Source organism: Excalfactoria chinensis, chromosome 4, assembly GCF_039878825.1.
Source record: "Excalfactoria chinensis isolate bCotChi1 chromosome 4, bCotChi1.hap2, whole genome shotgun sequence".
Taxonomy (NCBI): Eukaryota; Metazoa; Chordata; class Aves; order Galliformes; family Phasianidae; genus Excalfactoria; species Excalfactoria chinensis.
Window position 1 is genome coordinate 77,635,230 of NC_092828.1, and position 12,829 is coordinate 77,648,058.

At 34.0% G+C, this 12,829-nt stretch overlaps 1 protein-coding gene across 1 annotated transcript in view; it reads right to left on the minus strand.

Moving 5' to 3' along the window:
* The window catches only part of CHM (CHM Rab escort protein), a 56,146-nt gene that overhangs the window by 5,868 nt on the left and 37,449 nt on the right, over positions 1–12,829 (minus strand). Inside the window, exons 9-14 of the mRNA XM_072335427.1 lie at positions 10,876–10,953; positions 7,593–7,697; positions 7,352–7,415; positions 5,947–6,043; positions 3,528–3,626; positions 545–711 (exon numbers count right to left, since the gene is read on the minus strand). Coding sequence (XP_072191528.1) covers positions 545–711; positions 3,528–3,626; positions 5,947–6,043; positions 7,352–7,415; positions 7,593–7,697; positions 10,876–10,953 — 610 coding nt within the window. The remainder of the gene's footprint in view (positions 1–544; positions 712–3,527; positions 3,627–5,946; positions 6,044–7,351; positions 7,416–7,592; positions 7,698–10,875; positions 10,954–12,829) is intronic.

Sequence of the window (12,829 nt, forward strand, 5' to 3'; positions counted from 1 at the left end):
GCAAGGTAAGCTGAGACAGATAGCTTAACATAACAGACTAGTAATTATGCTGTTTTCTTGCCCCAGTAGGTTTTGAGTTTGTGGCTAAATCCTATAGATATTAAACTACTCTGACATCTTTTCCAAGTCGAACTGTAAACAGGATTTTCTGACCTTTCATTTATACTGCTTGTCTACAGTTTTCTCCTTTAACCTGACACACGGAAGACTATATGTTTTAGAGAGCTGTACACTGAAATTACAGCTTTAAAGCAAGTAACAATCCTACTAAGAACATCATCTTCAGGTACTGCTGCTTTCTAATTTCTGTATACCTTTTTGGATTAACCATCTGCTACTACTAACGTCAATACACCAACTGCCCTTTTCTGAAGTTTCTTCCATTCTCAGTTCTACTGACATTCTCTTTGTTTGTCTGTCTGGTTGTAAAGCTTTATATTGTTATTGCTTACTGACCGAAAGGCAGAATAACCCAGAAGAAAAACAGACTGCACTGTACGTCAAATTGAAATTCTGCAATCAAAAAAACAGTGGTCCTACTCACCTGTTTGACAGCACAGTCATTTCCTAAAGCTGAGTCTGGGCCAGAACAGACGTAGACATTTGAGGGTAAGCCACTGTATGAATTTCTGTCAATTCCTGAAGAATCTCTCATGTTAAAATACACCGCCCAGAGGACTCTCGGTTTTTCCAGTTCTTCACCTTCAGTTTCTGTATTAAAAAAAAAAAAAGAAAAAAAGTAGAGTTTCTCATAGTCAGTATTTACATGTATTAAAAGAAATGTAGCACATAAGAAGTCAGTTGGTTAACACAAAATTACCATAATATATGGAAAGCATGAACTTGTATTATAAAATTATTTAATTTCACTTTCCATTGTTTTTAGAGATGCTCTTTCATGACACTTGTGTTTCCCACAGGTATGTAAATCCTACTTATTCTGTACTCAGTATGCCACAGATAACTGCATTATCGCCTGAATGAATAGTACCAAGAAGCCTAGTCTAAATGTAACCATTTTTTACTTCATGATATCTAGTTTATTCTGGACAAATTCCATGAGCAAATGATGCAAATGATTCTCATTTAATAGTCTATCTTCGTATGGGAACTCTTCCCATTATGGACTTTTGTGTGCTTAAAGGTTGGGATTCTTCAAGCCAATTTGAGGAGACTTGCCCATGCTCACAGTTTAAACAAATGACATTTAAATAAAAGTCAGCGAAGAATATTCCTCATATTAACTGCAGATAAAGAATTACCTAAAACGAGAAGCACTCTATTTGAGATACGCAACATGCAAAGTCTCTGTATTTTGGAAATACAGCTAAATGAAAATCATTCATTAATTTACATTTACCTACACTTTTGTAGACTTGTACTGTGTTACAACACCTGTACACATAATGAATATAAAATGACCATAAACTGTGTCTTCATTAGTCATCACTTACAGTTTCTTGCAGTTACTTTGCATGTTCATATAATTCCTCTGCACACTGTCAAAAATACAAAAACATCTTGGAAGATGAAGGTCACTTTTTAACAGTGCCGAATGCAGTGAACGCAATCTAGTTTCTAGGCTTAATAGATACTATTTGTTTGGCATATTTGCTGTCCCATTTTTGCTGTTTCAGGTCCTCTAAAATAAATGACGCCTGTAAAAGATCTAGTGAGATTTCCTTCTTTCCAAGGAAAAAAAAAAAACCTACTAGATAACAACATTCAAAACAGTATTTTAAAACAGCTGAATTAGGAAAAAAAATATATATATAAAGCTACACTACTCCTTTAGTATCTTTCTTTTTTTAAAGTATTTGACAGTTATAGAAGTGCTAAACATCTTGAATAATTTGAAATATAAATTAAATTCATCAGCCTGTGAAAATCTGAGTCTTAATACTGGGCAAGATGCTCTTTAATATATTTAAAAGTTCACATTGCTCATAAAAGTAACTTCTTCCTCATTTAGGCAGGAAAATGAATGGAGTCCTCTTCTCCAGGTGACTTTGCCTCTTTGACCTGCCATGGCCCAGTGCTCACTTTATCTGGTGATTCATTTTCAATAACTCCAACAGTATTTGTTCTGACATTTTAATTAAAATACGACCACTACCTCATCCTGATGATAAAAAGGCCTATGTGTCAGTGAAAACTAGCTTTTCAGTGCCTCAGTGCACCTGAGGACCCCATGATCACACAGTTCCTACAGAAGAATATCAGCCAGGTTCTAAACAATACATCATTTCAAAACTGGATCACTTTAAACATTAAGATTAATGTTATCTCCCCTCCCCCAATGACTAGAAGATGCTAAACTGCAAGCTAATCTTTTCTTCACCGATTGATTCTTCAAAATACATGGCACTGTGTTGAACATTTAAGATATATTTTAAAGGTTAATGGTTTGAAATCAGCAGGCTTTAAATTAACAAACGCAAACATGAAAAGCGCTTGCAGCCCATTTTTTACTTGCAAACTCTAGCTGTAAATAACATTTTTCTCTTATAAAGGCTCTTGTACTACAAATCTAGTAAAATATTTAAATCTTTGGGACATCAAAATAAAGCTTGCCTATCCTGCAAACAAAACGTAGGTAAGTCGTTTTCATTTAACAGTGTTTCCTACTGTTATACAATAACAATAAGCTACTTGCTTTTTCACTATAAGAGGAAAAAAAAAATGCTAAAAAACACAGAAAAGCAAGATGATGAGAAACAGAAACTCTTCACAAAACATTTTTGTGATTACAGAGATCTGAGAGGAAAAACAAACACTATGTACATAAAATAATGTGTTTGGCTTTTTCCCCCTCCCCCCCCAGTAGGAGAAAATTCTAACTGAACTCATGAAGTGCCCATGAGTGAAGCTTTAGAGGAACTATTACAAGCAAATAGATTGTGTTTTAAAGTATATCCAAATCTTACTAACTTGCATATATACAATCAAACACTTCTATGGACAGGGGAGGATTGGTTTCTCGTAGTAGGACTACAATTTGCTACAGTTAAGAATGAACAGACTATTTTAAAAGACCAAGTCAGGGTTAGAATATAGCAGCACATTACCTGTTACATGAGCACTTATCAAAAGTACCATTAAATTCAAGATCATGAGACTAAATTTCAAGTATTTCTGTGAAACTAGCTCAAAGTGTCTCAGAGATAAGACTGCTTTGTCAACAGCTACCCTGGGACTAAGAAACTGTCCATCTCACAGTCAAAGTTTGTGAAAGTAGCTGGCAAAATTTCTCAAATGTAGGACTAAGTGCTAAACGTTGCAAGAGTCCTAGACACTTAATGCACAAGGATCACAGATTTAAAGCTGAAGAACGCTTGGAACACTGTATCATGAAATGCAAGAAACATGACATCTGCCTAATCAAGATCTCACTCTCAACAGATTCCATTGCTTTGAAATGCTGTCATCTAAGTAGCAGCTCAGCATATATGCTCATTCTGATGATGGATTCAGACGTTCAGTAATAGCTATTTCCTATTTTTCATATAATACATAGTTATTTTTACCTTTTTCTGTTTCAGCATTTAGACTGAATAACTTCTGTACAACAGGCTCTAAATCTTCCCTAGCAGTTTTTGTTGATGGACAGGTTAAATGGACTAAATCTGAGAAAGAGAACACAAGTTAATTACAATCTCCAGCATGCAGATATATAAATACCATTTACAATTTTTAAAGAGGCGCAGTAGGTTATTAGAAGTCGCTGCTCTTCATATAAATCACTTCCATTAGCCCAGATTAGGACTGTATTATGTAAAGTACACTGTATATCTATACCACATAAGTTTTCTTAAGAGGCTTATCACTGAAGCTTTGCACAAAACTAAGAAAGAACCAAAGCTGCAGGATGAAACATTTTAAAACAAGTACTAGATATGAGCTCATGTACACATACTTAAATACTAGCTTCCATTCCAAAGTAATGTTAAGAAACTCCTGAAAAACAAACAAAAACTCCACAAAACATGAATTCCTCATGCTGTCTTCCGACGTACAACATGCAAGTCATATTCATTCAAACTCTTCTGAGTTCTTGAGTACATCAGGTGCCAGTGTCCCTACAACTGCCTTTTACCCACGATTCTTATTCACAGCCATACTCTTTCATCCACATAAACTGGAGATCAAAGTACAATTTAACATCAGTACTACAGACTGAGAGAACATTGTTCCATGACTACTAATATCAGGAAAAGCAGGACCAGAAAAGAACAAATTCATGTTTTCAATTAATGATATCCAGAAGTTCGAAGAACATCCTTGAGCACATTCCATAGGCCCTGACAATCGAGCAGTTCAGCAACATACTTAACCCACAAATACCAGTACTTTAATCAACACCCTTCAATAATGGCTAAGTTGGGACTAAGTAGGAATTCGGAATTTTACTCTGCTTAGGCTACTCACAGTAACTTAAATTACTGCGGTACACAGGCAGTGACAATGAAAAGTCTTCTTGTATCGTTAACTAAATGTTTACAACTATAAACACTGTAACACAACCTATTCCTTCCGTTCTTCCAAAAAAAGGAAACACCCAGCTCTAAATCACCGAAGTTCATGATTTACTTCCTGCAAAATCTTTTTTTTATTACCTTTAAAGTTATGGCTGTGAGTTACAGTCATCAGTATATATTTTGATTATATTTGATTTACTCAGGTATAACTGCATTAGTTACAGCAGTTGCCAACATTTGTCTTCAAGTAATTCTTCCAGCAGGAAGAACGATGAGCTCAGTTCATGATTTCATCATTACAGTCTCAATTTTTAGGGCAAGTGAAGGAGTTTGGTTCCACTCAACTGGCAATACAGATTATGTGCCTGTCATTTATGCAGTGTGATGAAAGAGCAGATGTATTTGTAAACTTATCTTAAATAAGTGCTTGAAAAAGAAATCAGTCAGGTTAAAAGCTATTTACAGATAATTACAGGCAAGTTTGTTTAAAAAACAAAACAAATATTTCCCATAACCAGAACTGAGCTATTTCTAAAATACAACTCATTTCAATACGTAAACTTCATCAAATAATGTAGCATATTTTGTGAAGGAGTTCAAGGAAAAATTAAATCAACATGTATATAACTGAACCCACCGCTTTGTGCTTACATGCTTTTTTTTTCAGAAACAAGAAAATATTTTGGGTGGTTTTTGGCATTTTAATTACAGCACTAAGAGAAATTCTTGACGGTAAATTATAGAAAACCAGACATGTCTAAGTTTAAAAAATAAAATAAAATAAAATCCTCACATTTTGACTTTAGAAACTGTAGAATCTTGGTTACAGTGGAGGAGTAACAACTTCCTAGAGCTCTCCACTAACACATCTGCCATTCTGTTGAAACTTTAGTAGCCTTAATAATCTTGCAAAATAAACAAAACATATGATGTGATATTTTGTACACTGCAAAAAAATACACTGCAATCAGAAATAAAGTCAATACTATTTTATAATCACTGTAAAGCAAACAGAACTGTATCCCATTATTAATAAAACTGCAACTTTCAAGTTCATTTGCAGCATGATTATAAAGGCGGTGCTTAATTTTGACTTCATTAGAAACAAAAGCAACGTATCTCACTGTCATGAGAACCACAACAGCATTTTAAAGATATCATTATTGTGTATAAATATAAATGAAGACAAAATGAGTGCAACAAGATGTCCTGTATGATGCTTCCTAAGCACTGAATTACTAGAAAAAACAGACAGTGGACCATTTTTCCTATCTGCTGATAACTTAGTATAGACTTTTCTCAAATAACAAATTACCCAAACACTAGGTAATAAAGGAATTAAAGTATTGCAAAAACTTTAAAGTTAAATTTTAAAATTTACTTATATTTTCTTAAAATTTTGTTCCAGAGTTGACAGTCAAAAGAAGAAACACAGTTAAGATTACATACATCACACATATATACATACATGTGTCCTTCATGCATGTCATAGTCGAGGAACACAGCTCAATGACACAAACTGCTGGTTGTCCTAAAGCCACTGGAGGCACTGTCAAAATAGAAACCTACCAAACAGAGAGAGAAAACTCTGAATATAAAGCTGACTTGAAATGCATCTTCATCTAGGCTGTATTAACTTATACTAAAGTATTAAAGACTGCAACTCTACTAACTTTTATCAAGTATTTAATTAAAAGTGGTTCGGTATCCACTGTATTGCAAGTAAAATACAATATTAAGAAATCACTGGTAACTGTTAGATCTGCCCTGTAGCAGAGCTTAGAACACACACACAAACACAAAAAAAAGCTACCCAGGCATAGGTACACACAATGAATTATGGGAAGTTACTGAAAGATAAACCTATTACAAAATACAGAGTTTTAAAACCTGTACACTTCTACAAAAACAGACAGATTAACTGCGCTTCACAAATATTTACCAAGAAATATAGAATAAACATGTGCACAGGCACAAAAACTGTATCTGCTTGGTTATCTGCTAAAGTTTACCAATCCCATAAATATGCATTTATGCAGTATATTTATAAAAGCTCTAGAGGAGCAGTTACAATTTCTGTACGTATAACCTGTGATCAGAATGTTTCTATTATGAAAATACTTCTGTTAAAGCAGAGTAATACAAAAGATGAAGTAACCAACAGAAATAAGCAAAGGTGAAAAAAAACCTGCAAGTTATTATACAACTTTAGTTTTCTGACCTATCAATAATTATCTGTGGGATCAACCCTGCAGAGATCATGCATGCATAGATTTTCACAGAAGTCAATAAGGTCATCTTCAGCAGCAAAACAGAAAGAAAACCTCACAGCACAGTCCTTTCCAAAACAATGACAGGAATTCTGTTGGCAAGAGAGCTGTTAGATGGGAATGAGAGGAGTACTTTAACGCAAGACTGCTAGTAACAATGGTTAGGAAGAATATGCTTCTCTGACATCTATATTCTTAGCCTGTAGATAATAATTAGAATGGGAGAATACAGGAAGCATGCAGAAAAAAAACACAGAGTGCTGATGTTAAAAGACTGACAAAGCAGAAAATTGAAGAGATCTGAACAAACGTGAAAGGAATCTCAGTCTATAAACATAAATGTTATAAAAAAAACCTTAAATCTTATTCAAGAAACTGTTAATTAATATTGCATGAACCAACAATCATGGAAACACAAGGCACAGAACTAAAATTCAGAAGTATTACTAACAGTTTTATCAGTACAAATAGCAGTAGAGACAGCTGACCAAAAACCTCAATTCAAGCAGAAAAAGAGCATAAGCTATTTCATAACATTTAAGCAGTTTAAACATTAATACATACAGTTCATAAAGAGCTAAGTGAAAAAAAATTGATATGTACCTGCTGCTCTGAATCTGACTTTAGCACAGATTGATCTGTAATGAGTACTGCTCTGGAGAGCTGCCTGTAATTAAATAAAAAGAAAGATATGTCATTTCAGAAAGATGAAAAAAATGCAAGTATATAGAAGGAAGAGAAGAACTACACACAAAATGAGGTTGTGCTTTTAAGTTTAATTTGCAGATTACTTTATACATTATTGTTTGAAGAGATGCACTATGTTTATTGTTTAATTACATACCTATAACACACATTCCCACATACACTCTCTGAAAGGTAACTATCTTCCACAATAAAATAGTTGGCACTTATTCTTTGTCCAAAATGATCAACAACTGCTTTGCACCTGTTAGAATAAATTCAAACCAAATTAATAAATTCAAAGTAACAGAAGCATGTATGTTTTAAGTAAGTTATACAGAACATCATTTATATCAGTCAAATGAATTTTCTGCACATTTTTATCACGTGAACCCCTAAAACAATTGATAAAGAAATCCTACACTTATTTGTTCAACATGGTATATACCAATTTTTATGTACGTGTTAGAATATTAATAACTTTGTGACTTTATAAGGAAAACAGACTTAAATCAACAACACTGCCATTTGACTGTGCATGAAAATAGCATATATTTCACACTTTATATTTCATGGAAAAGTCATACACTGAATGATTTTGTGGGTGTTATCATCATGGTGTTATTTTCCCCCTATTGCACACTATTCCCCTATCAGTAAATATCATGACACACATGTTGTGTCTTACAAATAAACACTGTAACTTCTGAACAAGAACATCTAAACAACTAGAGAAGATGAGAATCAAACCAAGATAAGTAACAGCAGTCAGTTGTCACTAGCTTTAGCAGGGTTAGGATTTCACCATTGCTTTTTCTAGCCAGAAATGAAAACTGAAGAAGGGTGGAGGCAATACTTACATAAAAACGTAAGAAGTTGATAACAAGTAAGCACACTTTCATAAAACTTAATTCCTATATCTGTTTCACAGAAATCTGAATGTTACATATATGCCTATATTCCAATGTATCAGAAAACTTGCAAAGCAGTAACTAAAATTCAAATGGTATAAATATTGTTTAACTTAAAACATGCAGTACTTTTCATAGCTTCATGCACATTCTGCTCAACATGTGTTTGCATTTTGCTAGCAACTTTAAGAAGTTTTTTCTTAATGTTAAACCTGTTTTCTTTCACAAACGCTCATTTGAATATTGCAAATAAACAAGGAAATCAAGCTGTTACAGTTCTTACCTAATTATAACCTTTCTTATTGTTTATGAAACAATTTCCCCTGCCACCCCCCTACATGTAATCGAAGGAAAAAGGTTGATTAAATGTCATGTTATATCACTCAAAGCCAGCAAAAGCAGCTACATGCTTTTTATTTTCCTGCTAAGTGTTGTTTCCTCTCCTTTGTTCAGGAACAGTTATCAGGCTGTGTGTTTGATAAGATTTTGAACAGAAAAGAGACAGTGCTTTTCATATCAGTCTCTACTTTACTTCAAAGGATGATGCTGAGAAAATTTCTTTCAAGTACTGCATCCAAATATGGAAGACACTTATGCACTGACATTATCAGGTCTCTGTCATCTGATATGTGTTGGGACAATGAATCATACAGAACTCTCCATTGACCTTCTTTCAATGTGTCTAGATAAAAGGATGAAAATTAGAATCCATCTCCTTGCAGTGCCACGAGTTATAAATGTACTTTATAGGGCTCATTATCCAAACTAATGGACTAAGGGCGACATCCTTGAAATGGACTTACCAGCACTGACAAAGCCGGTACGCAGTATTTCAAGACAGATATGTAAATTACTGTGTGTTTGCTATGTCTTTTTATTACAGATGTATAAATTTCCATTTCTCATATCTCTTCCATTTTTGAGACATAATTAAATAATTGGAAACATATTTTAAAAGGAATACTAATAATAGACATTTATTTGATCAATACAACACAAGTAACCTGAAATACTCTAAAGTTCGTCAGACAAAGCCAAATAAGTGACCTATAATAAAAACAAAGAAAATAATGAAAAAAGAAAATAATCCATCATGAATACATTCAATTTGCTTTAACCTCAAACTAAGCAACATGGTGGGTATTTTCTTATTTTCTAAGAATGCATTAGGTTTCCATCAAGAGTAAAGGAAGTTGGGCATGTATACTAGAATATTGGGCATAATCTGACAGGATAAAATAAAAAAGAAATTCACATGTGAATTAACAAAACTTTAAAACAAAAACATCTAAAAGTTTGCATACTTTCATGCTGTCTCCTCTGAATCTTACTTTCAAAAAGGACTAGAATAACATGCTAAAAATAACTGGAGAGGTTGGGACGATAATCGACTGCTCTCTGTATATACAATTAGGGATAGTAAAATACAGTAGAAATGCAGTTCAACTAAATACTGAACTACTTGTTTATTTTCTCAGCTGGACAGAATGTTAGCCATGTCTGGAGAAGAGTTGGAATGAACTTTGCCAATACTTCGACTTCGATTAAAATACTAAATGGTCAGTTAGAAGTTTGAGACGAAAGTCAAGGCTTGATCTATAAGTGTAAATTCTCCTTACATGTACACTGAAAATAAATAAAAAACTAAAACCTTAATAAAATTCATAGGTGTATGAAAAATGTTTATAAATTAGCCATGAACACTACACAATCTCTCCATGTGTACTTTGTTTAACTTATTTATAATTAAGACAAACCACTAACATTCCTACATACTTTCTAGCTTGCTTTTTCTACTGAAGTTTTCAATCACAGCTGAAAAATGAACAGAAAGAATCTTAGGAGACTCAAAGCCTGCAGGTAGACTAATGACCGCTAGAATGCATGTTAAACACCACGGTAACCTACAGAGGTATTAAAAAAAAAGCCACTGTGGAAAAAACTATGGGTTGATTTTTCTTAGCTCAACTTTAAGCCTGCCTACAGGCCTGATACTGTAAAAAAATTTATCCTAGAATAAGAGGGCAGCATAGTTTATGACAACAATCTACCTAAAAACTCATTAAAGTCTTTTCTCTTGGAGTGACATGCATTATCAGCAGAGATTAATCTGATGAGTCTTTAGGTGAGCTCCATTTTTAAAAACGCAATAACAGAGGGCTTTGTTGTCATCTGATGAAAATCAATTAGAGTAGGTAAGGCCACAAGGAAAACTAACATCACTCATCACCAGCCCCCGGCAGCTGAAATGATTTGTCTTCCAAGCTTGGGTGATCAGGAGCTGTAGTAATATCACAGGGAAATTAATTTAGTTTCTATATTCTAGACCCACTTTCCTTGTTCTGGAGGACCTATACACAAATTACTTTTAATCAAGGTTGATGTGTTATTAATATCAAGGAGGATCTTTGAAGAATTCTTTTTTTTTTTTTTTTTTTTTTTTTTTTTTTTTTTTTTAAATTGACCAAACATTTTTCATCTGTATTTTGTATATAAACAATATAAACAGTAGGTTACTTATACTATCCTTACCGTCCCGATTCTTTGTCCACTACAAGGCACTGCACGGAATGGCGAAGACAATAGATACCACCAAATACAGCACACATCCTAGAAACATACAAAATAAAGGTTACACCTATCACATCTAACTGTAAGCAACGTGAGCAAGGCCAAGTACTGTGCACATTGTCACATTAAAACACTTCTAATCACAAGTCAATTTCTGAATCAGACAATCAAAACTTAATCAAAATAAGGCATATCTGTCATGTTGTTTTGCAAAACGTTTGTTCACTTTTTGTTTTGTTTTTTTTTTTTCAATTGCATTTATCATAGTCTCCTATATTGCTACACTAAACAGTGTAGGCATTTTACTGGCTACAAGTAGCTTAAATTTTGAGGATAACAGAAGAGGGTACTTAAAATCTCAGAGTGTTCTCTTACAGTCACTCCTCCAACTTCTGCGTATGCTAAGATCTAGCTGCTATGTATAGAATAATAAGGAAAAAAAAATGTTCTAAACAGAAATAGGAACCAGATTCACAAGTCACTTTTGTAAAAGCTATAGTAACTAAGCTGTTGAACAGTTTTCCACTTAGCAACAGACCCCAATCACACAAAAGAAAGAAAATTACACTATCTAAACATTAAGCCACAACTACAACGTATCTGTTTTTATATTGTAAGGAATATGAGAGTTAAATATCATGATCTATTTGATTTAAAGTGCTAGGAAGTTACTTTTGAATGCACTTATACCAACTTTTACAGGATACAGATTTCATTAGAGGTTCTGTAATAATTATCTGGTCAGGGTTCTGTACTTGGCTTTGACACAGTGGGATATATACAGTTGAGAACGACACTGCTGCAGAAGGGGTCAACAACTCAAATTCAGTCCTCAACAGACAGATTTCACCACAGCGTTTGTAGAAATACTCATAGTAAGAGATAACCTGCAATTACACCTTGCATGCATTCCTGCTTAGAAACATGCTGCTCTGAGACCCTTGCCTTCTATCTTCATCTGTGTTTCACTGTGGACTACTTGTAACTAGGCACAGAGACTAATCTGCTAAAACAAATCACACTCAGATTCCCCACTTCTTTTAAAAAAGTCAACGAACCATCTTCTTTGTTCCATATCCAAAGAATTATTATGACAGCACCTGAATGAAACGTAGGCCTTCATGTGAAGTGAGCCCACCGCAAGGTTTCATCACTAGCCAGGATGACTCACTGCCCCTCACCAAAGCTCTTCACCAGATGAATGTGTATAGTGCACAAGATCCAAAATTGCTCTCCCATAAAGCAGTAGAAGCTCAGGTGGTATGGCGATTAACACGGTCTCAGGTTTATCTCTCCCCACCCTAACTTCCTAAATCTTCCAGGCTAAACCCCTGGGGATTAGTTTTCAGATGATATGATGAGACATGAGATAACTAACAAAAACTACCAAAAAGAAAAAAAAAAATAAAAGCTTAGTTTCTGTTAAGAGATGCCCAAAGTTTTTACTGGACTACATCTGAATGGCTGCAATATCACTATATTTAAAAAGCTTTAATCCTGTCTCATTAAAAGAAATCTTAATATAACATTCTTGAAAATGCCACCAAGGAAGCACAGACAACAATTCAATCCTTATTATTTTTGTTAACAGCATGCTATTTTCAGGATATTTTTAAGAATAATACAAAAACAGACCGGATGAAGTTCTCAGTGTAGCAAAATGTACATCAGTAAGAACACTGATGAAATATTTTTCCAGTTATGTTAAAAAGAGTAGCAATCTCTCTTTTTGAAATTTCCAGTCAGCGTGGAAACAAGTAAAGAAGGAAGACGAGGGAGATGACCCTGATCCCTTAAAATTTCAAGTTCATCCAGTTTGGACTGCCTGATATATCTTAGGAATCTTTGTTATTCTATTTTCTTCTGTGGATCATTCACTTCAATCAGTTATCACAGATCTCTTCTCATGAATGTC